Here is a 25183-nt window from a genome sequence, read left to right on the forward strand (position 1 = left end):
ACACATCCAGTTATGAATATGATTCAAATAGTTCTGAAGAGGAAAGCATACATGTTTGCAATGGATTAAAGAGGCTCAAGACTGACGTGTGGTGTCACAGAAAATGCAGAAGATGGCGGCACAGCTCCGTCCGTGTAAGGAATTAATCAGCCCGTCTCCACAGGCTGATTAATTCCTTACAAGGAGCTTTGTCGCCCTCTTCTGCCTCTTTTTGGTTCAACACGAAGTTTTCAGACCAAACAAGTACAGCAAAATGCATTGACGTGATGTGTCCTTTTTCGGTCAGGGGCGTTCCTTCAGTGACGTAGGGTGAGGACTCGTCACCAACTCAAAAACAAGACTTCCGGAATATTCAGCCTGAGTCTTAAAACGTAAAATATAGCTATATGTGGTGGAATCTTTGTAAAATACGCCAGTAGAAGTCATTTGAAGCCATTTTACAAATTATGGACACAACTTGTCCGGAGATTATTTAAAAATTCTGTGCTTTTTTCGTCCTTCAGGAACCCGGCATCTTGCATTGAGGAAATCTGTCAAGAGCACGCTCATGTGTAGACTTTTTAAATACATTAAAATATATTGATGAGAGAGCAAGCATGTGGACTGGGACAGCGGGGCGAGTAGGCAGAAATACCTGATGAAGGCTTGGAGCAGCTGTGACACCATGGAGGACATTTGGCTGAGACAGACAACGGCATCCCATGGTGGAGCATGACCTTCTTCTGGCAAGGCACTATGTCTGGTGTGAGGATCAAAGGCCAGAGCTTTGAACACTTCCAAACTGGAAGAATGACAAATTAATAAATACATTTTAGAGGCTTATTTTTTCTTCTTGATGTACTGTCGATGTTTTGCAGCAGTCCTGGCATTCCCTAAATTGTAGTGTGTCGTTGGCAATATTTTACGACATTCAAGTCTTTTAAATTTTCACAGAGAATTGGTGATGGGCTGTGGGGTGAAGACGTTAGTGAGTGCCAAAGTCTCAAAGGCATACTATAATTTGGCCTGCGGTCTTCCATTGATGTCAAAATGACACAAGGCAACGGTTATCGTACACCCTGGTTTATTGTGAAGACCAAGACAAAACATGAGAAAATGTGGTTGAATTTCACAAAACCCGAGAGGATCGCGAGATGCAGGACAAAGCGCTTCTCATCTTTACCAGGCACCCAAATTTAGTTCCATTCTATTAGGGACTGTCAGGTTTTGTGGCATTAACTAAGTTTCAGTACAGTTGACTAAGTTTCTTATCGATGACATGACTGACATATAAAATTCCTTGACAGTTTAAAAAAATCTGTCTGGGCATTTGTGGCAATCACTTTGTGTCATGGTTTTCTTGCTTTGTCTCACGTTTAGCCAGTGTGGTCAGAAAAAGGGTTGCCTACTGGATACAATGTACAAAATCCACATAAACGATACAAATTATAAATGAAAAAATCCTTTGGATTTACTTAATTCGAACATTGGTTGCACATGATGAAAATGACATTTTACCATGTTTTCTTAAAAAATAAACAAAAAATATGCTTTGGGTAATCATATTGTAATCACATGCAATTGTTTTTTCCTCCAATCTAGCAGGATAGTTGGTTTGTTCAAGTAGGTGGTTTTTTTTTTAGGTGTCCAAACAGAACAGATCACTTTTAACAAGAAAATAGTTTTTTGACAAGCCTTCAACCTGCAGTGCAGTGGTTCTTAACCTTGTTAGAGGAATCAAACCCAACCAGTTCATATGCACATTCACCTTATTCACTAATTCACTGTCACACGATGTGCAAAAATGTGTCCACTCCAGTGCCATGGTTTTTGTCATTTTCACTCAAATTGCGGGGCCCACAGAATATTGAGTTTTAGACTACATAAACATTCAATTCCTCGAAAGAAACATTAGAATATCTTTTTTAATCAGAAAAAAATTAGTTAAATCCTAAATCATATGGGTCTGGAGTTATCCAAGCTTGAAATGGGGGTGACTGTATAAAATAATTACAATACATACATATTGATTTATATAGCACTTTAACAACAGCTGAAGCTGTAACAAAGTGTGAACATGGACAAAAGGCAAATGCTGCCCCCTTGTGGGTGGGGAAAAAAATCACCACAGGTCTGACCAGTGCTTTATCGGCACCTGCAGCAAGACAAACCAAAACCCGAATAAATTTGGGAATGGCGCTCCACGTCACAATTTTCAATTCCCGAATAAATACAGAAATGGCAGCGAATGAGTTAATTCATTCACTGCCAATAAAGCTGATAAAGCTGATAGAGTTGATAAAGTGCTAGCCAGACTATAGCGATTTTTTTTCCTTTCCATGAGGGGGCAGCATTTCCCCTTTTTCTATGTTAGCTAGCGCTTTGTTCCAGCTTCAGGTGTTGTTAAAGCGCTATATAAACCAATATGTATGTCTTCTTTTTGTTCGGCTTTTCCCTTCAAGGCACAGGTGTCAAAGTCAAGGCCCGCGGGCCAAATCCGGCCCGCCACATCATTTTTTTCGCCCCGCGAAAGCAAATCAAACCTGTTAAATTCCATGATGATTGCTAAAATCTGAGCCAAAATTTCATATTTTTGGATGTCAACCACAATAAAAGTCATTATTCTTGACTTCAGATTTGAAAACGAGTTATTCATTAATTTGCTGTGTGCTCTATATGTAATATTTGAAGGGATTTAAACATTCTAATGGGTTCCCCAAATTCATAACGGCCCTCGAGAGGAAACCATAACTACAATGTGGCCCGCGGCAAAAAATGACTGACAGCCCTGCTTCAAGGGGTCGCCACAGCGAATCAGTGTCCTCCATCTTCAGAGGTTTTATTAACATGTTTGTTAAGGCCAAGCCAATGATTAATCATAAAAGAGCTGATTAAACTAAACTGTTAACGCAATTTTAAACAGATGGGTGTTGAGGTGGAGTTTGAAAGTGGGAGAGAGTCAATATTTCAGATGTTGGGTGGAAGTGAGTTCCAGAGTTTGGGAGCAGAGCGGCTGAAAGCTCTGCTTTAAATGCAAATACAGTGGGACCTTGGCTTACGAACTTAATTGGTGAAAAGTGGTTAAAAGGTGAAAAGTGTGTATCCCAAAACTTAATTTCCCATAGGAAACCATTAAAATGAGAAGAATCCGTTCCCAGGTCACCATAAAACATAATTTTCTACTTTGTAATTTTCTAAGCCATAAAACTACACAAATTATACCTTATTTTATGTATAATAAATGTTCTATAGTATTATGATTAAAGAAATAAACTGTACTGTACAATAAAGTCATTTTATTTACCTTTGTGATGGTCGTTAATGGCTTGATGGAATGGAGTGTCCGGTTTCCTCAGCATGAATCATTGATGAGGAAGATGGACTTCTTTCACCATCTTGAGGAATGATCCCTTGTAGGTGCTTTCTCTATGATCATTGTATCTAGTTCTTCATCAACTGTGATCTGTTTATCTGGGTTGATAGCTTTTTGCATCAAGTGTACAGATGACTTGTGCAGGTTATTTGTGGAGCCTGATTGATGGGATATTTTAAACTTCCAGTATACACCCTGCTTTTGAATTATCAAAGTTGAAACGAGTCTAAATTTCACTTTTTTCTATCCATTTTCTAACCTTTTTTTATGCTTTTTTTTCCCTTTTTTTTCACTTTTGTTTTTGTTTAAAACTCTGTCATCTCCCTTTCATGTGTGTGTGTTTTCTGTCACTCTCTCTCTGTCTGCCTGCTTCTTTAATGTTTAACACAACTGCTGGGTTCTTGACCAATCACGTGGCTTTAACCGAAGATGTCATTTTGTGATGATCCGGGCTGAGGAATTCTGAACTAATTGGAGTTTATGGAGACGTTTTTGATGGACAACGAAAAGTAGTGAGTTGCAAGAGTTGATACGGGAGGTGACGAGACTATGGAGGAGGATAGCAGTGGTGTGAGGGGTGAGAGAGGGAGGGGGTTAAATGATTTTGTTATACAGAGAAAAAAAGAACCTGAGTATTTCCAGTATTTGAGTCGATGAGTCCAGAATAGATTTGTGATTTCGCAGACGAGATAGAGTCGTAACGGGTGAGTTGAACTGTGCAACTGTCCTTGTGAGCAGTGAGACCAGTTTTCCTGGAAAGTCTTTCAAGTTCCCGAGTTTTCGATTCGATGGAAGAGAGATGAGAGGTGAACCAGGGGGCGGACCACGTAAATTGGACAGACCGTGATTTTACAGGAGCAAGCGCGTTAAGAGTGTTAGTGAGGTTGTATCGAGAAACCAGTTCATCAGCAGAGGAGTTGGAGTCCGGATTCAGGTTGGCAGTCATTTTAGTTTATGTCCTTCATATTTCAATAAGTGATAATGCGGGGTTGTTTGGAGAGAGAGGGTGATGGAAACGGTAAATGAAACAAGGAAATTGTCCATTATCGGAAGTTCATTAGCTGTACAATTGGAGGGGGACCAGAGCAGCAAATAAGATCCAGGGTGTGTCCTTTTATGTGTGTGGGGAAGTCAGAGAATGTATGGAAGCCAAAACTGTCAAGTGAGGAGATGAAGTCCTTGTGAGAGGAAGGGCGGAATTGTTCATGTGTATGTTGAAGTCCCCCAGAATAATTATATTTGGTGATAGAGGAGAGATGAGTGAGGACAGCAGAGAATTCTTTTAAAAAGTCACAATGATGTTTAGGAGCACGGTAAACAGTGGCTCTGATTGTGGGAGAGGGTCCGGAAATTTGACAGGCAAGGCATTCAAATGAAAAGGTTTCCGGGATTGAGACTTTCCAGTTTTGCGGTAAAATATTGCGAGACCACCGCCGGCTAACACACACTGGTCCACAGAACGGCTGTTTCTTCTGTGTGGCCGGCGGAAGGATTACCACAAGGAGGTGCTGTCCTTAGAGTGATTTCCGGGAAGTAGAGATTCGCCGGAGGCAAGATTGTCCACTGCGAGCGGATCTTGAGCAGCTCCCCCGCCGAGTATTGTAGCAGTCCAACAGGTCGATGGAGGAGCGACATGATATTGTACAGCAATATTGCCCAGAAGCAGACAGCGGCCAGGCTAACCCTCATCAGCGGGTAAAGGTAGGTGGAGATGATACGTGGCCTCAAATCATGAGTCAATTCGACCGCCAAAACGGAATGGGATCGGACTGTAAGTTCTTCTAATAACTGTCGAGTTCTTTCAGTGATTACAGAAACCATAAAAAAAACTAAAAATAAGCTACAAACATTTGCGGGCAAGCAGCGGCAGCAAGACACGCCAGCGTACACTCGACTCCTCATGTTTATGTAGTCCTAAAACTCAATATTCTGTGGCTCCTGCAATTTGAGTGACAATGACAAATGCCAGGGTTGGCACTGGAGTGGACACATTTTCGCATATCGTCTGGAAGTGAATGAGTTAATAATAATACATTTTATTAGTAAGATCCTTTCAAAGCTCTCAAGGACACTTTACAATCACATAAATAAAACCACACAATTAGTATAAGAATAAAGTATACATTTTTATATTGTGCACAAAATGTAACATGCAGTGATGGCCAAGCAGGCATGTCATAATCTCGAGTCAGGCGTGTCTTAACCTCCATTGCAGAGGCTCTGTCGAACTCCTGAGACTAATTCACTTGATTTCGAACTGAAGTTATAACCACGGCTCGAGTGGTTGGCAAAAATATTTGCTCGATGACTAACACTGACAGATTTATCCATCCATTTTCTAATCCATTTATTCTCACGAGAATAGCGGGGGGGGGGGGTTGCTGGAGTCTATTCCAGCTGTTTTCTGGCAGTAGGCAGGGGATACCCTGAACTGGTTACCAGCCAAGTGAAGGCCATAAACAGTTGAACAACCATCCACACTCACATTCACACCTAGGGACAATTTAGAGTGTTCAAACAGCCTACCATGCTTGTTTTTGGATTATGGTAGGAAACTGGAGTACCCAGAAAAGACCCACGCATGCATGGGGAGTACATGCAAACTCCACACAAGGAGGCCGTAGCCCCGCACCTCTGCAACGTGAGGTTCAAGTGCTCACAACTGGACTACCATGACGCCCTACAGATTAAATGTATAATTAAAATAATATACTTTACAAATACTTTTATTGTATTATCAACAATAATAAACCAAACCTTTCATCATTTTGCTGCTGTGAAATGTAAATTTCTCCATTGTGAGACTAATAAAGGCAAATCCATTCCAATCCAAATACGGTTTACTAATAATTCAAAATAAATTAATGCAAAAATATGGAAAGCATTCAGAATGTAGCTAGGTGATGAAGGAATGGAGCGAACCTGATGCAGGCCATGAATCATACTTTGCTGAACCATCCCAGACTCCAACATTCATTTTATTTTTGTCCCTCCCTTAACTCCGCTGCATAAACAACACTGTAAATTACAAATCAATATTTTATAGTTAGTTTTGTATTTTGCAAAACCATTCATTGAAATTGCTGGCACGTTAAAAGGCAAGTGTGGGAACAGCCATTGGCTCACCTTATTTCACAGACTTTACACCAAATGTTCTCAAACATGGCCCAGACTTCATGGTGAGGGACATGAGGGCAAGGGGGTTGTTTAGCTTCATCATCCTCATTCATGGCGTCACAGACAACTGATTCAGGCTTGAGGAGAACATTTGAACGGGAGCGCTTGATTACTGTTTTTTAGGAAGAGAATAAAACAATACACAAGAAATTTATGGTTCAAGCAAACCTGAGGTGTTAGCTTGTGAGTGATGTTGTCCATTTGATTCAGAGCTCTGGGAACATGGCTTGACCTTTTCCCAAATTCCTTTATGAACTCCTTTGCTTGTTGAAGAGTCACCAAAATAGAACTGTGATCTCTTGAGAGACCTGGCAGAATAAAGAAGCACATGACTTTTATCGATGAGAAGGTTTCTTTAGCCGTCATCTGTACTTTTTGAAGGTGTCGGACGTTTCGCCTCCTATCCAAGAGGCTGACAGGAATAGGGAAAGAATAGGCAATGAAACCAAAAATTCTCAAGATTCAAAAAGGAGAGTAGTAGCAGTACCTTACATTGCAGGAGTTTCTGAAAAATTACAAAGAGTCCTTTGGCAACACAAAATTCCTACTTATTTCAAACCGATAAACACGTTAAGGCAAAAATTAGTGCATCCAAAAGATAGGCTACCAAATGAAAAACAAAGTAATGTAGTTTATTCAATACATTGTACGTCTGTGTAAGCTCTCAGTCGTACAGGAGTGGTCCATCGATGAGAAGGTTTCTTCAGCCGTCATCTGTACAAAAGTGAAGGTTTCGGACGTTTCGCCTCCTATCCAAGAGGCTTCGTCAGCGAACTAAAGTCTGACTGGTCGTATCGGCCCCATTTATATATCCCTAATGTCCAGACCTGGTGGCGCCGGACACAGCTATGATAGGTCCCTACTCTCAGGTTGGGGGGGGGGGGGGGGGGGGGGGGGGGGGGGCGCGGGACCCCCCCCTGTGGCCCCACTGATTGTTCCTACATTCCTGACTAACGATTGGCCTATTACCCCCACTCCCCCCGGTATCACCTCATCAGCATAACGACCCTCATCAGCATTGCGAAAGTTGCCTAACCTGTTTTGCCTGAGCAGGCTATTGTATGAACGATCCAAATTGAACCTCACACCACCAGACCGGTTTAATGAAGGATTTTGTTGTTTTATAAGAATCGCCTCTTTTACCCCCCTTTCAAACCATCTATGTTCTTTCGCTAAGATTTTAACCTCATTGTCGTCAAATGAGTGGTTAGTAGCTTTTAGGTGCAAATGTACTGCCGATTGAGGCCCACTAGTATTATCCCTGCGATGTTGATAAAGTCTTTTTTTGAGAATTTGTTGAGTCTCCCCAATGTACTGCTCTTTACAATTTTCATTCTTACAATGTATGGAATAAACTACATTACTTTGTTTTTCATTTGGTAGCCTATCTTTTGGATGCACTAATTTTTGCCTTAACGTGTTTATCGGTTTGAAATAAGTAGTAATTTTATGTTGCCAAAGGACTCTTTGTAATTTTTCAGAAACTCCTGCAATGTACGGTACTGCTACTCCTCTCCTTTTAGAATCTTGAGAATTATTGGTTTCGTTCGCTATTCTTTCTTTCTGACATTTGTTGAATGACCACTGAGGGTACCCACAGTTAGTGAGTGCTCTCCTGATATGTTTTGACTCCTTTTCTCTACCTTCAGTGCTAGTTGGTATTAGTTTAGCCCTATGCTGGAGGGTTCTGATAACTCCTAGTTTATGTTATAAAGGGTGGTTAGAGTCAAAAAGTAAGTATTGGTCAGTGTGCGTAGCCTTCCTAAAGACTTCTGTTTTTAGCGCTCTGTCCTCTTTTATAATTACTTTACAATCCAAGAAGGCTAGTTGGTTCTCTTGAATGTCCTCACGAGTAAATTTAATGTTGAAGTCTACAGAGTTGAGATGATCTGTGAAGGATTGAATTTCTTGTTTCTTAATTATGACAAAAGTATCGTCCACATATCTAAACCAGTGTCTAGGTTTTGTCCCTGGGAAGGATGTGAGGGCCTGTTTCTCCATCTCTTCCATGTAAAGATTAGCCACTATGGGTGAAACTGGTGAGCCCATAGCACAACCATGGATTTGTTGATAAAATTTTTCCCGAAATTGAAAATACGTAGTATTAAGGCAGATTTCTAATAATTGGCAGATGTGATCAATACATTGTAAGAATGAAAATTGTAAAGAGCAGTACATTGGGGAGACTCAACAAATTCTCAAAAAAATACTTTATCAACATCGCAGGAATATTACTAGTGGGCCTCAATCAGCAGTACATTTGCACCTAAAAGCTAGCAACCACTCATTTGACGACAATGAGGTTAAAATCTTAGCGAAAGAACATAGATGGTTTGAAAGGGGGGTAAAAGAAGTGATTCTCATAAAACAACTAAATCCTTCATTAAACCGGTCTGGTGGGGTGAGGTTCAATTTGGATCGTTCATACAATAGCCTGCTTAAGCAACACTGGTTAGGCAACATTCGTAATGCTGATGAGGTGATACCGGTGGGAGTGGGGCAAATAGGCCAGTCATTAGTCAGGAATGTAGGTACAATCAGTGGGGCCACAGGGAGTGGTCCTCTGCTCCCCCCAACCTGAGAGTAGGGACCTATCATAGCTGTGTCCGGCGCCGCCATGTCTGGACATTAGGGATATATAAATAGGGCCGATACGACCAGTCAGACTTTAGTTCGCTGACGAAGCCTCTTGGATAGGAGGCGAAACGTCCGACACCTTCAAAAACCTTCTCATCGATGGACCACTCCTGTACGACTGAGAGCTTACACAGACACATGACTTTTAGGTATTGTCATCTACATTTGAGGCAACAATCAGGTCATCCTTTCTGCTGTATGGATCAAAAAAAGAGACAATTTATCGTGAGCCTACATTAAACAGGAAAACATTGAACCAGGAGAAGCAAAGAAGATTATTAAAACCAGTAAATCAAGACCACACCTAACGCAATTTATGCTTCAACAGGATATTAATAGTTTGTCACATTTAGAACCGTCCTCTTAAATATTAAGCAACACATTTTACCTTTGAGGTCAATTTGACCGCACCGATATTTGGCTCCAAAAAAAATGTCGATTCATTTGTTGACCTAGGTTATGTGACAGGCACTTTATTTATTGAAAACATAAATATTCACTTATTCACATAAACATTATCAGTGAGTTGAGCAGGATTCCAGCGCCACCAAAGAGTCAAACTTTTGAATTAGAGTTAATATATCTTCAAAAGTTTTCATTCCAAACGTACATTTTCTGACAGTATTAGTAGCCTCAAGAGGGTGAAACGTAATGGTTTTGCTGATGAAATTCTAAAAATTACCTTTTCAGTAGCAACATCAAAAGGTGAAAAATGGCATCTAAATCTTTTTAGATCAGCGATATTTTGGGATGAGCCTTAATTAGTCTTATCAACGGTACCAGTCTATATTACGTCCTCTCCCGTCAAATATATTTTTATTACCATATTTTTTGTTACTTATTTGTCTCATTCAAAGTCTCACTCACCCTTCCCTCTTTAACTATCTGGACATGGGACCGGCAGTGCCAGAGTTATTCTTTTGGAGGTGGTGTGTGTGCGTACATGTGTGTGAGTGTGTGTGCGGGTGTGTGTTTCTAGACCCTTCCCCTTACAGGGGAAGGGTCTAGAAATGGTGACCTAAACATTGCTTGCTCCCCCACACCTGGGTGGCCCACCGCAGCCACTAAGGCATCCCACCTCTGCGTTAGAAAACACAATATAATTAAACCCATGACTATGAACCTGGCTTCCCGGAATGTTCGCACCCTACTCGATGCTCGAGACGGGTTGGAGAGACCTCGAAGATGAACCGCCCTCATTGCATATGAGCTCAGGAGGTACAACATTGATATTGGGGCACTCAGTGAGACTAAGTTCACAGGTGAGGACTCACTCATAGAAGTTGGTGAGGGTTACCCTTCTTCTGGAATGGTCTCACAGAGAATGAGCGAAGACTCTATGGAGTTGGCTTCACTGTGAAAAGCAGCTTACTCAGCAACATCCCGACTCCCCCCAAGGCATCAGTGAACGGCTTATGACCTGGTATATTCGCCTGGTGAAAGGTCACTTTTCTACTCTAATCAGTAGCTATGCTCCCACCTTGGATGCTGACGACAACATTAAAGATGCCTTCTACGATAAACTTGTTCTGATGGGCCGACTTCAATGCCCTGGTAGGCATTGATGCCAGGCTCTGGAAACAAGTAATTGGAAGGCATGGGATGGGGAAAATAAACAGGAATGACCTCAGACTCCTCACTCTGTCCTCTGAGCATCAGCTGATTGTAAACAAGACCATTGTAAACAAGTACATCACATCCTGGATGCACCCTAGGTCCAAACATTGGCACTTACTGGACTACTTCATCACAGGCCAACGTGACCAAAATGACATCTGCATTACGCGGGCAATGCATAGGACTGATAATCGACTGATCAAGTCCACGCTCTAGCTGAGAATTCGACCTCCTTAAAAATAAACAGCAACCCCGAAGGTGTCTCAACTCCAGGGCCCTGGACTCCCTTGAATGTGTAGCCAGCTCCCGCGGCAAGCTGGCAGAGGGACTCGCCAACCTGGACAAGGACAATGTAACGGTGACCTTATGTGGAGAGCAGGTGGGAAATTTTGATGACCACAATTCATCAAGCTGCCTCTAAGACCATCGGCTTCACTCAGAAACAACACCAAGACGGGTCCAATTACAGCTCAGCTGCCATACAGGAGCTTCTGGAAGCCAAGCGCAAAGCCCATACCACACTTCTCTCCAACTCTCACTACAAAGGCATCCATGTTGAAGCACAGAAACAGCTGACGATTATGGAAAATAAGTGGTGGCTCACCGAGGCCCAAGAAATTCAGGGGCATGCAGAAAATAACAACACACACACCTTCAATGATGCTGTAAAATCCCTGCATGTTCCACAAAGACAACACATTGTATCAGTCAGATCTGCAGACGCTTCTCTGCTACTGAAGGAACAACGAATACTTGAGCGCTGGGCAGAGCACTTTGACTCCCTGCTCAACCAAGTAAACCCTTCAGTCCAATCTGTCCTTGACTCCCTCAGAGCTTCCATCAGTTGTCTCCATTGATGAACCTCCTCAGTTCACAGAGGTCCTCTCTGCAATCCGGAGCCTTACAAACAACAAAAGCCCCTGATGAACTTCCAGCTGAGGTTCTCAAGAATGGTGGTTACCTCCTAATACGGCAGCTATACCACCTCATTTGCAACGTCTGGCAAAATGAGAGCCTTCATCAGGTATGGAAAGACAGCAACATCATCACCATTTACAAAAGGAAGGGGGACATGTCAGTCTGTGGCAACAGCTGTGGCATCTTCCTGCTCTCTGTTGCTGGCAAGATTCTTGCAAAAATAATTCTGTCTTACATCGCACATTACCGAAGAAACCCTGCCAGAGACACAATGCGGTTTCAGAAAGGACCGAAGCACTCTGAACATGATCTTCACTGCGTGACAAATTCAGGAGAAGCGCAGGGAACAAAGCAAGGACCTCTACATCACCTTCATCCACCTTACCAAGGCCCTTTCAGAATCAGAATCAGAATCAGAATCAGAATCATCTTTATTGCCAAGTATGTAGAACACACATGGAATTTGTTTCCGGTAGAACACGCTGCACTAGTATCGTTGTCAAAAAAAAACTGCTAAGTGGCACTATACAGTTCCATTTTGGCTACTGTTGAAAAAAGTAGTTGATGCAGTTAACCGTGAAATTCTTTGGACCATACTGCAGAAATTTGGCGTCCCCTCTTAAACAGTTCCACAGCGGCATGCAGGCAACTGTACTTGTTGGCGACCAGCAATCATCCCCGTTCCTTGTGGAAGTTGGGGTAAAGCAGGGTTGTGTACTGGTCCCTGTTATATTCAATCTGCTGCTGATGGCAGCTACACTCCTCTTCCATAAATCTATCCAGGAAGGTGGCGGGGTTCAAATCCAATTTTGCCTGGATGGTAGCGTGTTTAATATTAGACGCCTTCAGGCCAAGACCAAGATCCTGATCAGCAACATCGATGCGCTACAATATGCAGATGATTGTGCTCTGCTGGCCCACAGCCCAGTTGCCATGCAATATAACCTAGATATCATGTCCTCAGTTTACCGATCACTCTGTCTTGTGATTAATGTCATCAAAACAGAGGCAAAACAGAGTTCTCCACCACCCCCGTGTTCACCCTCAGTGGCACACCCCTCAAGGTTGTCCAGCAATTCAGCCCAGCAATCTGGAGTCTACTGCAGGTAACAGGCCACTCTGGCGTTCTTTATGCCACGAAGAGGTGGCACACCCGGAATATAAACGCATCCAGTGGAGGATGGTGTGGCACCAGCAAAGACACCTTTGTGCTGTTAAAGTGCCGCCTCGATAACCAGATCCGGGCCTCACAGCAGCTCCTCTTTCTCCCGGCAAATTGGTGTTTTCGTGTTTTTTATGTTTGTCTCACTCATGTAAATGTTCGTCTCCGTCTGCCTCGCTACATCTGAGGCGTACCTACTCCCGTGAGGTTCTGCTCGACATCGGCAGTTCATTTTTAAAACCAAATCCAGCTGAAGCAGAAGTGCTACGCAAGTGTGGATTTCTCAGGGAGTCGGCTCGTCCACCGACCCCCACTCCTGCACCCAACCCAGAGTGGAGGCGCCATATGCGCTGAATGAAGAAACAAGAAACAAGTTAGTTTGTTTAGTACTATAACCGACCGACCATTCCTACCATCACGCTGGCTAACGTACGCTCGCTGGACAATAAAATGGACTACATAAGACTTCTCTGCTCGACTTCCAAGACTGTGGGGGAGTGTTGTGCTCTTGTGTTTGTGGAAACATGGCTGAACGACAGCATACCGGACACTGCCATCCAGCTATCCCAGCTAACTAGCTTCCGGGCAGACAGAGCGCTCATCGAGGGGGAGAAGACTCGCGGCGGGGGACTCTGTTTACATCAGTGATGCCTGGTGCCACAATGCTGTTGTGGGATGCAAATACTGCTCATCACTGATGGAGCTTATGGTCGTAAAATGTCGGCCATTCTACCTGCCGAGGTAATTTAGTGCCATCCTGATGGTAGCAGTTTACATCCCCCCGAGCTCAATTAACAACAGGAGCACGGCATTGAATGAACTCTATCAGCACATCAGCGAGCAACAGACAGCCCACTCAGATGCTTTCCTTATTCTGGCTGGCGATTTTAACCATGCCAACCCGAAAAGTGTGTTTCCACAACTCCATGGACACATTAAGGGCCCAAACCATGATGCTGCCACCACCATGTGTGACAGTGGGGATGGTGTGTTCAGGGTGATGAGCTGTGTTGCTTTTAGGCCAAACATATCGTTTTGCATTTTGGCCAAAAAGTTCAATTTTGGTTTCATCTGACCAGAAAACCTTCTTCCACGTTTGGTGTGTCTCCCAGGTGGCTTATGGCAAACATTAAACCATACTTTTTAGGGATATCTTTGAGATCTCTATCTTGCCACTCTTCCATAACAGAACCCTGAGACTATCACAGAGCAGGTGCATTCACACGGAGACTTGGTTACACACAGGTGGATTCTATTTATCATCATCAGTCAGTTAGGACAACATTGGATCATTCAGAGATGCTCACTGAATTTCTGGAGTGAGTTTGCGGCACTTGAAAGTAAAGGGGCCGAATAATATTGCACACCCCACTTTTCAATTTTTTTATGTTAAAAAAGTTGAAATTATCCAATAAATGTTGTTCCACTTCACGATTGTGTCCCACTTGTTGATTCTTGATAAAAAAAGTATTTCATATCTTTGTTTGAAGCCTGAAATGTGGCAAAAGGTTGCAAGATTCAAGGGGGCCAAATACTTTTGCATGGCACTGTAATTTAACAAACACCATTTATTATGTTTATAGAGGTTTTTCACCAACTTTGGTCATCCCCCATCAGGTCTTATTCAAGTTAGTTTGTTTAGTATTATAAATTATAATTAATTGGCAAGCACTGCAACGCCCTCGCAGCGCAATTTTGGCCAGCCAGTATCTCACTGTCGCAGAGCAATCAACCGTGTGATGGCACCGAAGGGGAGGTGTCCACCGGCCAAGGTCAAAGCCGAGGTGGGTGGGCGTCAGCGCTTGGGGGTGCGGGACCGCCGTGACGAGAATGGGGGGGAGGGGTCCCCCGGCACAGGCGGCATCGTGTCGGGGGCATCGCGTGGGCGGCATCACGGCGGCGAGAATGCGGCGGAGAGAAAAATATATTTGTACAAATAATATCTCTGAAGGAGTACAAGATGAAAACAACCCCAGTAAATGAATGTGAACAGTAACTTTAACAACATAAACATTTAGGAGCATTAAAAACATCTTCAAACAAAATCATCTTCCAACTGTAAATATTTCATACCTTGTTTAAAGAAGTCAATGAGATTTAAAACCGTTTGGACCAAAGATCGTGGGACGATGAAGCCAAATACTGCTCTCCAGTGCTTTTTCAAACAATGCAAAATGTCAAGAAGATTCCAGGGCGGCTTTATGTAGATGATCTATACAATAGGGAAAAGCCCAAAAATTCCCATGATTTTGATGCACATTTGTGTGAACCATTTGCATGCGAGACAAAAATGTTGGACTGAGAGGACACTAAATCACTCATTCAAATGTCTCGTCATCCACCGTGTGCCATTGGAAATTCAAATTTGTCATACATTACAATCATACCTCTTGCCACAGCTCATCGTAAGTAGCTTTCATCTCCATCTCAAGCACATTGGACAGAACTTCCTGCAGGCAGTTTTCAAATTCAGAGAGACATCTTTTTATGATCTCCTCCTCCAGTGTGGATTTTTTTCTCTCTGGAATTGGATACATGTGTCTACGTGAGTGGAGGTGCAAGACTGGCAAACGGTGATGAGGACAAAAGCTAATCTTTATATTCACATCCACTGGCAAACCTGTGTTGGATTTTCTGTAATTTATTTGGACGATACATAGATGTATATACAGTACTTCAAATAAATAATGCATGGTCTATCTAAAAATAATTTGGATGCAAATGATTTCATTTTGTGCACCGATTTGACAAAATTAATTCAAATTCAACACATCATTTTATTCCATTATATGTGTTCGTACATCAAATGAAGGTAATGAAGTGTGTCTGAGGGAATTATCAAGAATAACATTCATGAGGTCACAGATTTTGGCTCACATATTCTGTTTGAATTCTATCCTAATTGTATTTGATGGAGGTTGTGGTCTGGGCTCCTGTGCAAATTCATTGAAATTCACTACGACGGATCCTGTTTTATGTAAGCTGGAACAGTCAAAGGCCTTACCCGAAACTCATCCCTCAAAGTTGGAAGAATTGTTGAATTGATGAACTATGAATCAATTGTATAAATACTTGGGACATGAAATATAAGCAAGAGTAGAATATGCGGCCATTATTTGTGTTATGTTTTCTGCCTGTGCGTGTCTTTGACAAAGAGAGATAACTGGTTAAGCAATTCAAACAGCATGGTTCAAGAGTGAGCAAGTGGAAATCGAATGAACATCGATGTCATGTGGTGTTGCAAATGTACCATGAAAAATAATGTCAAGTACCGGTAATTCGGATTTCAGAGGGATACTGTTTTACCTTCCTCTGGGAGACAGAAAGACAGATGTTCATCTGTATGAGATCGCACTGGTGTAGAACTCCTTTCTGGCATTGGTGAGGGCATTGGCATGGAGATTTGAGGAAGTCTCTGGAGGACAGTGCTTCGTGGGTGGTTAACGTTGCATCTTGATCCCTCAACCTTTTCCTCCAAATCAAGCTTGCTCAAGGCCTTAACTCCACTAAGGACAGCCTTGCTGCACAGATTTTTGTCATTTCTAGAGTGGAAGAATAAAGTGGTAAGAAAACGTTACATGATAAAAGACCTGTGGAAGCGCTACTTATAAATAATGCTTGGCCAATGTGATGTTGTTTTCAGCACAGTGGAACCTCCAAAGTTGAATGCTTAAAAATTGTCATATCACCAAAATGGAGGTGTAAAATGCACCAAAAGGTTTTAATTATTTCCCATTAGCATCATCATGATAAAACCTCATCCCCATTCTCCCTCCTCTTCTGTGTGCCCCTTGCCTGTCTCAGTACTATGGGGGATAGGGTTTTCAGCCGCTGTGCCCCCAAACTGGAACTCTCTTCCTCCGAACATCATATTGATTCTCTTCCCACCTTCAAATCCCATCTCAAAACCCACCTATTTAAAATTACATTCTCCGTATAGTTTTAGCTCTGGTTCTTGTTTATAATTTTATCCGGTTTTTTATGATTTATGATTTTTATGATTGTTTTGTGATTGTAAATCATACGTCACTTATGAATATATACGTCACTTCCTCACGTTACATACTACCTCACTTTATATACGTCCCTACCTCACTTTACATTCAGAAATTACATGTATTGTCTGTTCTCAATTGTATGTGTTTTTAGCTACATAAGTGCCTTGCATGCCTTGCACGCTGGGTCCGAGAGGACATTAATTTCATCTGTGCTGTATGTCATGCATATTAGCATATTTGACAATAAAGCTGACTTTGACTTTGACTAAAGTGTCCTTCAGAACGTTGAAAGTTGCTTGTAATAATCGTCATTATTATTATTATTATTAAACAGTCTTGCAAAATTCAAACTAATCTCACAAGAATAACGCATTTGATGGGACTGCAGGTAGCATAGGATTAGTTCTAAAAGTGTGCTGTAGAATTTTTTATTGGTTTCACCTAATAGTGATGCAAAGAGGTTAAATGCATTACTGTATTTTCCGGTGTAGAAAAGGCACCCCAAATGAATGGTGTATTTTCAAAGTTTTTCAATATATAAAGCGCACCTTCAATAAATGCAAAAAGTTTTCCAAATATAATATATTAACATATAAACACTTTCAAAATAAAAGGCACACCTCATTGTCAATTTTTCCACTGCGAGACTAATAAAGGCTAATCCAACACATTATTAGGTGCTACAGGAGAGGCTGGGGTTATGCCAGGGGTGGGCAAACTTTTTGACTCGCGGGCTGCATTGGGTTCTAAAATTTGACAGAGGGGCCGGGCCACGAGCATTTGGAGGGAGTGTTTGGGCCGGAAATACTAAACCTAAAGAATTAAAGGACAACCGACGCCTCCGAACAAGTTATGTCCATAATTTGTAAAATCACTTCAAATGACTTCGACTGGGAGTATTTTACAAAGATTCCACAGCATATAGCTATAATTCACGTTTTAAGACTCGCACTGAATATTCATGAAGTCTTGTTTTCGAGTTGATGACGATCCCCATGTGACGTCACGTTTGGACCGCCCCTGACCGAGAAAGCGACACACAATGCATTTTGCGATACTTTGTTTAGTCTGAAAACTTCATGTTGATCCGTGTTGATGGCAAAATTAGAAGAAAAACACATAACGCAATGGTTGTGTGTTGCACCAAGACGACTATTTGATATTCGCTGACACAAACTCCCAGCTGACAAATCAGCCCATTTCCAACGGAGCTTGGGCGCAATCTTCTGCATTTTCTGGGTGCTACATTGCTGTCATTGACGGCTCGAATTGATATTGGAGGACACCTTTAATCAATTGCAAACATTGATGCTTTCCTCATTAGTGTCACGTTTTGCGAGGTGGTGATGGCGGGTTCGGATCCCAAAAAGCAGGCAGGAGGGAGCAGGAGGTTGTTTGACAAATTGTATTAAAATAAAGTCAGCAGGAACAAAATGTAAAACATCAAAATGATCTGAATGGAAAAAAATACAAAGTAGCAAAAGAAGACCAAAAGTAAAAGTCCGCCAAGGTTGAACAAACACGTACACAATGCATGCTGCAACCAAGCAGCAAACAAACAATGAATCGGCACCGGATGATCGTGCCAGGTGTCCTTTTAAGTGTTATTGATTATAACGACCAGCACCTGCGAGGCTGCCGGCAGGGCTGACGTCGCTACCCGCTGGTCGCCAATCTGATCGGGACGACCAGCACCTGTGCAGGTGCAGGCGGGGCCGACAGCGCCCCCCGTTGGTCGCCAACCAGATCATGACAGTACCCCCCCTTCAAGGGGCTGCTTCCAGAAGTCCCAACAGTCTCCCAAAAGGGTCCACTCGCCAGGGAACGGTCGGTGGAGAGGGCAACCGCCGCCTCTCCAGCACACGACGGGCGGCGGCCTGATGGGAACGGGACTCGGCCTGGGGTGGACGAAGACGCGGCACGGATCGTCGTGGGCGTGAGTCCGATCCCTCTCGCACGTTCACGCGACGGCGCATGGCTCTGCGTGGACGTCGAACTGCCAGGCGCAGAATGGCACCCCGTACGGCCGTATGGGACCAGGTCTCGGCCGGACGCCGAAGTGGGCGTGAACTGCCCGGCTCCGGAGGAACGAGACCAGTCCAGAGCCGCTCCGGGATCCAGCGGTGAGTGGGGTCTCGGACTGACATTGACGCGGACGTTGCACGGCTCGTCGTGGATGAGACTCAATTCGTCATGCACGACGACAGCGTGGCTGGACGTGGGCGTGCAATGCCGGTCACCTAGGGTCACCCTGGACGGCCACCTGGAAGGAGGTCTCGGCCGGACGTTTACGTGGACGTTGCGGCTCGTCGAGTGACGCGATTCAAACGCGACGAGGCTTTCGCTAACGTGGACGTAGCATTGCCAGGCACAGGGTGGAAATGAGACGGGTCCGATGTACCTGCGGGATCCGATGGTTGGCCGATTCATTCTGTCAAGGTTTGCGAGGTGGTGATGGCGGGTTCGGATCCCAAAAAGCAGGCAGGAGGGAGCAGGAGGTTGTTTGACAAATTGTATTAAAATAAAGTCAGCAGGAACAAAATGTAAAACATCAAAATGATCTGAATGGAAAAAAATACAAAGTAGCAAAAGAAGACCAAAAGTAAAAGTCCGCCAAGGTTAAACAAACACGTACACAATGCATGCTGCAACCAAGCAGCAAACAAACAATGAATCGGCACCGGATGATCGTGCCAGGTGTCCTTTTAAGTATTATTGATTATAACGACCAGCACCTGCGAGGCTGCCGGCAGGGCTGACGTCGCTACCCGCTGGTCGCCAATCTGATCGGGACGACCAGCACCTGTGCAGGTGCAGGCGGGGCCGACAGCGCCCCCCGTTGGTCGCCAACGAGATCATGACAATTAGAACTATTTGAATCATATTCATAACTGGATGAGTAACAAGAAAGCATCTTCTCCGAATCTGAAGCCATTGTTTTGATTCTCGAGCAAGGCAAGACGTCTTGGCGTGACGTCACGAACAAGGGGGTGGGACCTTCTGAAACTGGCCATTTCCGGATTCATTTTGAAGTCATCTTTATTGGTGTTTTTCATTGAACTAAAAATATCAGCCTGCTTGATTTGGGTATTTTCGATGCTATAAAACGTTTTTCAGTGGGAAACAAAAAAAAAGGTGCCGGTTGTCCTTTAAATGCAGTGTGTACAAACCTCATAGCACAGTAAGAACACTACAACCCAATTTATTAACTGTATTTCAAATGTGAATAATATCCCTGATCAGTTAATAAATTTGTCTCAAGGAATATGGCGTTTACATACTATTTCGCAGATACTTGGAGGTGGAAATGGAAAGAGATTAAAATAACATATGCACTGTGATTTATCAAGATCGCGTCTGTTTTTATTTTCATTGAAGTTTTCATCGAAGGGGCAAAGTTAAAGAAATCAACATTTATTGAAAAATGGAATCACTTTCAACATTCAAAACATATTACACAACGAAATATTCAAGCTCAATAATACCTACTTGTGTTAAATTCCGCCAAATCATGGATGGATTGTCCTGACCTGCTCTACAAACTCTCCACTGACGCCCTCGCCCTCACGCACAAACAATACACGTGTACGATCGCCGAGCACACAGACATAGGCTACTTGCAGTTGAAATTTGCATACTCGGCACGGCAGCCAATCAGAAGCCTGCTTCTTTCTTCCGGACTTTCGCAAGCGTTATAAAGTTATAAAGTTTTTCCAAAATAGATGCACAGAACCTCAGCCCAGAAGAAAGATTCAAAAGAAGCTAACAACATGTGTGACGCTATAAAACGTAAATTTATATCAAACCGTGACTGTAAAGTGTACATGAGACTTATGAAAGGGGCTTCGTGGCTCATAGGAAGCAATGCAAACGTTGCGTTGTGCACCACAATGTGAATGGACTACTGCAGCAAAATCTACAGCCATGCACATTTACCGTAAATTAAGCAAGGTAGAATTTGTAGTAGGTACATTCTTGATTTAAAAAACTTTATACTTCGTGACAATGTTTTTTAATGTGATTAGTTGTCTCATTGTGTTTCAAGTTGTGAAAAATGGGGCAGGCAACTTTTCAGTTATCTGGCCTGTTGTCTGCTAACTTTTTGTCATGAGTTTCAGACACTGTTTTTACTATAATTAGGGCAAATTCGGCGTGCCGGATTAAAAAGCATAACGGGCCGTATGCGGCCCGCGGGCCGTAGTTTGCCCATGCCTGGGTTATGCACTACATCTTCTACAGAGGGAAATGGAGTCTGTGGCTGCTGACAGTAGCTGCGAGACCTGTTGTGGCTCAGTATTACGTCACAGATGAGGCGCATCTGCAGAAAGGCAGGGGTAATCTTTTGAAGAAAATGAAGGCTTTTGGGTGCGCCTTATACACCAGAAAATCTTCTTTTCCTTTCGGCTTTTCCCTTCAGGGGTCGCCACAGCGAATCAATGTCCTCCATCTAGCCCGGTTTTGTGCATCCTCTTCGCTCACACCAGCTACCTTCATGTCCTCTTTGACCACATCCATAAACCTCCTCTTCGGTCTTCCTCTCGGTCTCCAGTCTGGCAGTTCAAGATTCAGCATCCTTCTCCCGATATAGTCGGTCTCTCTCCTCTGGACATGTCCAAACCACCTCAGTCTGGGCTCTCTGACTTTCTCTCCAAAGCCTCTAATATGAGTTGTCCCTCTAATGTCTTCATTCCTGATCTTATCCAACCTGGTCACTCCCAAAGAAAACCTCAACATCTTCCGCTCTGCTACCTCCAGCTCTGCTTCCTTTCTTTTCTTCAGTGGCACTGTCTCCAGTCCAAACATCATGGCTGGTCTCACCACTGTTTTATACACTTTTCCTTTCATCCTAGCTGAAACCCTTCTATCAAACATCACACCTGACATTTTTCTCCAGCCGCTCCAGCCTGCCTGGACATGCTTCTTCACCTCTTTTCCACACTCTCCATTGCTCTGGACAGTTGAATCCAAGTACTTAAAATCCTCCACCTTCTTTATCTCTTCTCCCTGTAGCATCTCTTCTCCCTGTAGCTTTATCTTCTTCTTTTCCTTTCGGCTTTTCCCCTCAGGGGTCGCCACAGCGAATCAATGTCCTCCATCTATCCCGGTTTTGTGCATCCTCTTCCCTCACACCTTATACACCAGGAAATATGATACTTAAATTATTGCTTTAAATTTTTGGGGCAAATCTTGCCCTCAACATAAGGGTTCCCCAACAACCTTAACCATCAACAAAAAGGGTTATGTGCAACCAACGTGCGCAGTTTTCAAAACAACGCAAAGCACTTTTCTCACATAGAGGTCACTGTTGGAGGCCTACGGCAGGTGACTGGGTAAAACCAATTGCAGAAGTCGACATCTACAACGTCTTTGGTCTTACACATGATGATATCAAGTCTTAAAGATTCCAAAGTAATCTTTTATGTCTTAAATAAAGCTATCCATCCATTTCCCGTGCTGCTTTATCCTCATTAGGCTTGCGGGGGTGGTGGAGCCTATCCCAGCCGTCTTTAGGCACAAGGCAGGGGACACCCTAAGGCAACATTCTTCCAAAAACAATTCCTAGCTTTTATCAGTCTGTCTCCAGAAATTCTCCAGTAAGCACTGTATCAAGGTTAACAGATGGCTCCAAGAATGAACTTGGTTCACTCTGCGTATCAGAAGGTTATACGGGCTAACGAAATATGTCGGAAGACGCACATTATGACATGATTTACATGACATATCGTTGAGAAAAGCAAAATAATATGGCAGAGGCTTTACTATAAATACAAATATAATCAGAAATAATCCTTCAACTGCCAGCCAATCGCAGGGCACACAGAGACAAACAACCATTCACTCTCACAGTCACACCTAGGGACAATTTAGAGTGTTCTATCAGCCTGCCTTGCATGTTTTTGGAATATGGGAGGAAGCCGGAGGACCCGGAGAAAACCCACGCAGACCGGGTCTTGAACTTACAACCTCTGCTGCACTGTGAAGCCGGCGTGCTAACCCCAAGATTATCGGGCCACCCTTAAATAAGGCTAGATTTAGATGTAGATTTTTTTTTTGTAAAAAAAGATTAACCATTTTTTCCACCTACACGTTATGCCATAGCAAGACTAAGTTCTTAAAAGTGGAACTACCATTCATTTTACTCGGGGGGGCATTCAGTCCAGTTGAATTAATCTTTGATTTGAGTTCCAATGTCAGTAACGAAAGAGACAATAATAGCAGTGATTGCAAATATTGAGGCTACCCTGACCGCAAACAAGCTTAAATTATTTCTCAGTGATTTTGTCTGGATTTTTGACTATCCTAACGTCACGATCTGCCTGAGGTGACTCCTAGCCACATGCTTGTGTTCTGTTTGCAGTTGACACAGAATGTTACGGAAGCAGTGGTGGTGATGAGAGGGGGGGACTCACGTGCATAGGATGAGAGCACAGGCAGGGTACAAACTCTGATATTGCAGGCAGCATTGAAGCACTTTATCATCATTATTCTCTGCCATCAGACTATCTGAGAACAGTGAGAGAGAAAGAGAGAGAGAGGGCGAGCTTTCACCTTCTAAAAAAAATCTAGCACAGGAAGGCAACCAACACCGCACACAAGCATGTCAGTGGATCAATGAGGGTGACGTAACAAAGCACAACATGAAACTTTAGATTTTTTTTCATTCATTTTCCAAATTGCTTTACCCCACTATGGTCGTGGGGGATGCTGGAGCCTATACCATCAGTCTTTGAGCAGTAGTCTGGGGGCATGCTGAAGCGGTTCTCAGCCAATCATAGGACACACAGAAGCCATCAACCATTTACACTCGGACTCATATTGCCCACCCACTTTCCTTGACCTACATAATGAATTACCTAAGAATGAGCAGACAACTACTCCCACTTACTGGACATTAAAGGTACATTAATACACTACTTTTTAATTATTCACTTTCCTTTTACGTGTGAAATTATTTTCTTTGGAAATGCTTTTAAATGTACTTTAAGCATGTGAAGAATTCATTACTTTGTATATTAAATGCACTATAAAAATAAAACTGCCTTGCCGAGAGACAAGCTAAGTACTACTGCACCCCACACAGTACTTTAATAAATAACACAGTAGTATGCTCATTTTCCTACTACCGGTAATTTTGAATCAAGAATTCAATGGAATTTTATGTTAAAGGAGTATTCTGGAGGCAGCATGGCAGGAAACTGGTTTTGCACCTCCACTTCCCTGTGTAGAGGTTGTGGGTACGATTCTGGGCAGTGGTCTTCCCGTGTGAAGTTTGTATGTTTTCCCTGTGCCTGTGCGGGTTTTCTTCAGATATGCCGGTTTCCTCCCACATTCTAAAACATTTATGGCAGATTAATGGACCATTTTGAATTGTTCCTTAGTATGATTGTAAGCGCAAATGGTTTATTGTCTCTGTATACCCTGCGACAAGCAGGCAACCTAGTTTAGGGTGTCCTCCACCTACTGCCCAAAGGCAGCTATGATAGGCTCCAGCACTGTAAAGACAAACATCCATTCACACAAAATAACCATGGTGAAGAACCTACAAACTCCACACGGAAGGCCAGAGCCAGGATTCAAACCTCGAATATCACAATTGCAAAGCAGACGTGTTTACCATTCCACCCACGGTGCTGCTCTTTAACATTATAACATGAACCGATACATACTAAACATGTAATTGAAACAAAAATTACAATTGAATATGAGAAATGCAAGGGATTTTATTCAACTCACTGTTACTTGCAGCTGCCTGCTGCATTGACTGCCCCCAAAGATGACTTTCTTGCCTTTTGAGAGAGTTATAAATGTAGGAAATTGCGGGACAGGCCAGATGAGCCACAGAATCTGTGAGACCTTTCCCCTTTTTGAGATAATCCAGCTCCTGCAGCACCACCCAGGGGATCAAGACAACTGGCAAACCTAAAGCTATAAACATACAAAATGATTATGCCAGTTCACGCAGAGGTTAAATTAATATGGTTGATATTGTTTTCAGTACCATGATTCCAACATCATAGGGTCTTTTTACAATGTAAGATAGCATCAAAATACACATTTGGGGTGAAACAGTGCATTAGGTATGGAAATCACCTCCAAGGCCACCATGTTGAATCTTTTTCACATAATCCAAATTGCTGAGGAGAATATTGGTGTCCAGAACAAGGATTACATCTTTCTGGGCTGATTGTTTGCCTGGGAAAAAAAAGGGAAAGTTCCTAGGTGAAACGTGTGAAGACGCAGCGGCTTCCCTCTCTCTCCCGGCAAATTGGTGTTTTCGTGTTTGTTTGTTAGTCATTATAAGTGCCTTGCACGCTGGGTCCG

General features: G+C 43.0%; 1 protein-coding gene across 2 annotated transcripts in view; it reads right to left on the bottom strand.

Annotated features, from left to right (window-relative positions):
* Positions 1–25183, bottom strand: part of swt1 (SWT1 RNA endoribonuclease homolog) — a 45092-nt gene that overhangs the window by 15868 nt on the left and 4041 nt on the right. The window contains exons 6-15 of one of the 2 annotated variants that reach the window (XR_016115569.1): positions 24953–25054; positions 24596–24787; positions 23272–23365; positions 16170–16405; positions 15251–15384; positions 14937–15075; positions 6698–6837; positions 6479–6606; positions 6275–6370; positions 644–781 (exon numbers count right to left, since the gene is read on the bottom strand). Coding sequence is in view for 1 of the 2 variants with exons in the window: in XM_089001014.1 (XP_088857140.1) it covers positions 635–781; positions 6479–6606; positions 6698–6837; positions 14937–15075; positions 15251–15384; positions 16170–16405; positions 23272–23365; positions 24596–24787; positions 24953–25054 (1312 nt within the window). In the remaining variant the exon portion in view is untranslated. Of the gene's footprint in view, positions 1–634; positions 782–6274; positions 6371–6478; positions 6607–6697; positions 6838–14936; positions 15076–15250; positions 15385–16169; positions 16406–23271; positions 23366–24595; positions 24788–24952; positions 25055–25183 lie in introns of those variants that run through there. The other variant, XM_089001014.1, reaches the window with a different exon arrangement.

The sequence above is a fragment of the Hippocampus bargibanti genome, linkage group LG07 (genome assembly GCF_051943395.1).
Source record: "Hippocampus bargibanti isolate YZ-2025 linkage group LG07, ASM5194339v1, whole genome shotgun sequence".
In the NCBI taxonomy this organism is placed as follows: domain Eukaryota; kingdom Metazoa; phylum Chordata; class Actinopteri; order Syngnathiformes; family Syngnathidae; genus Hippocampus; species Hippocampus bargibanti.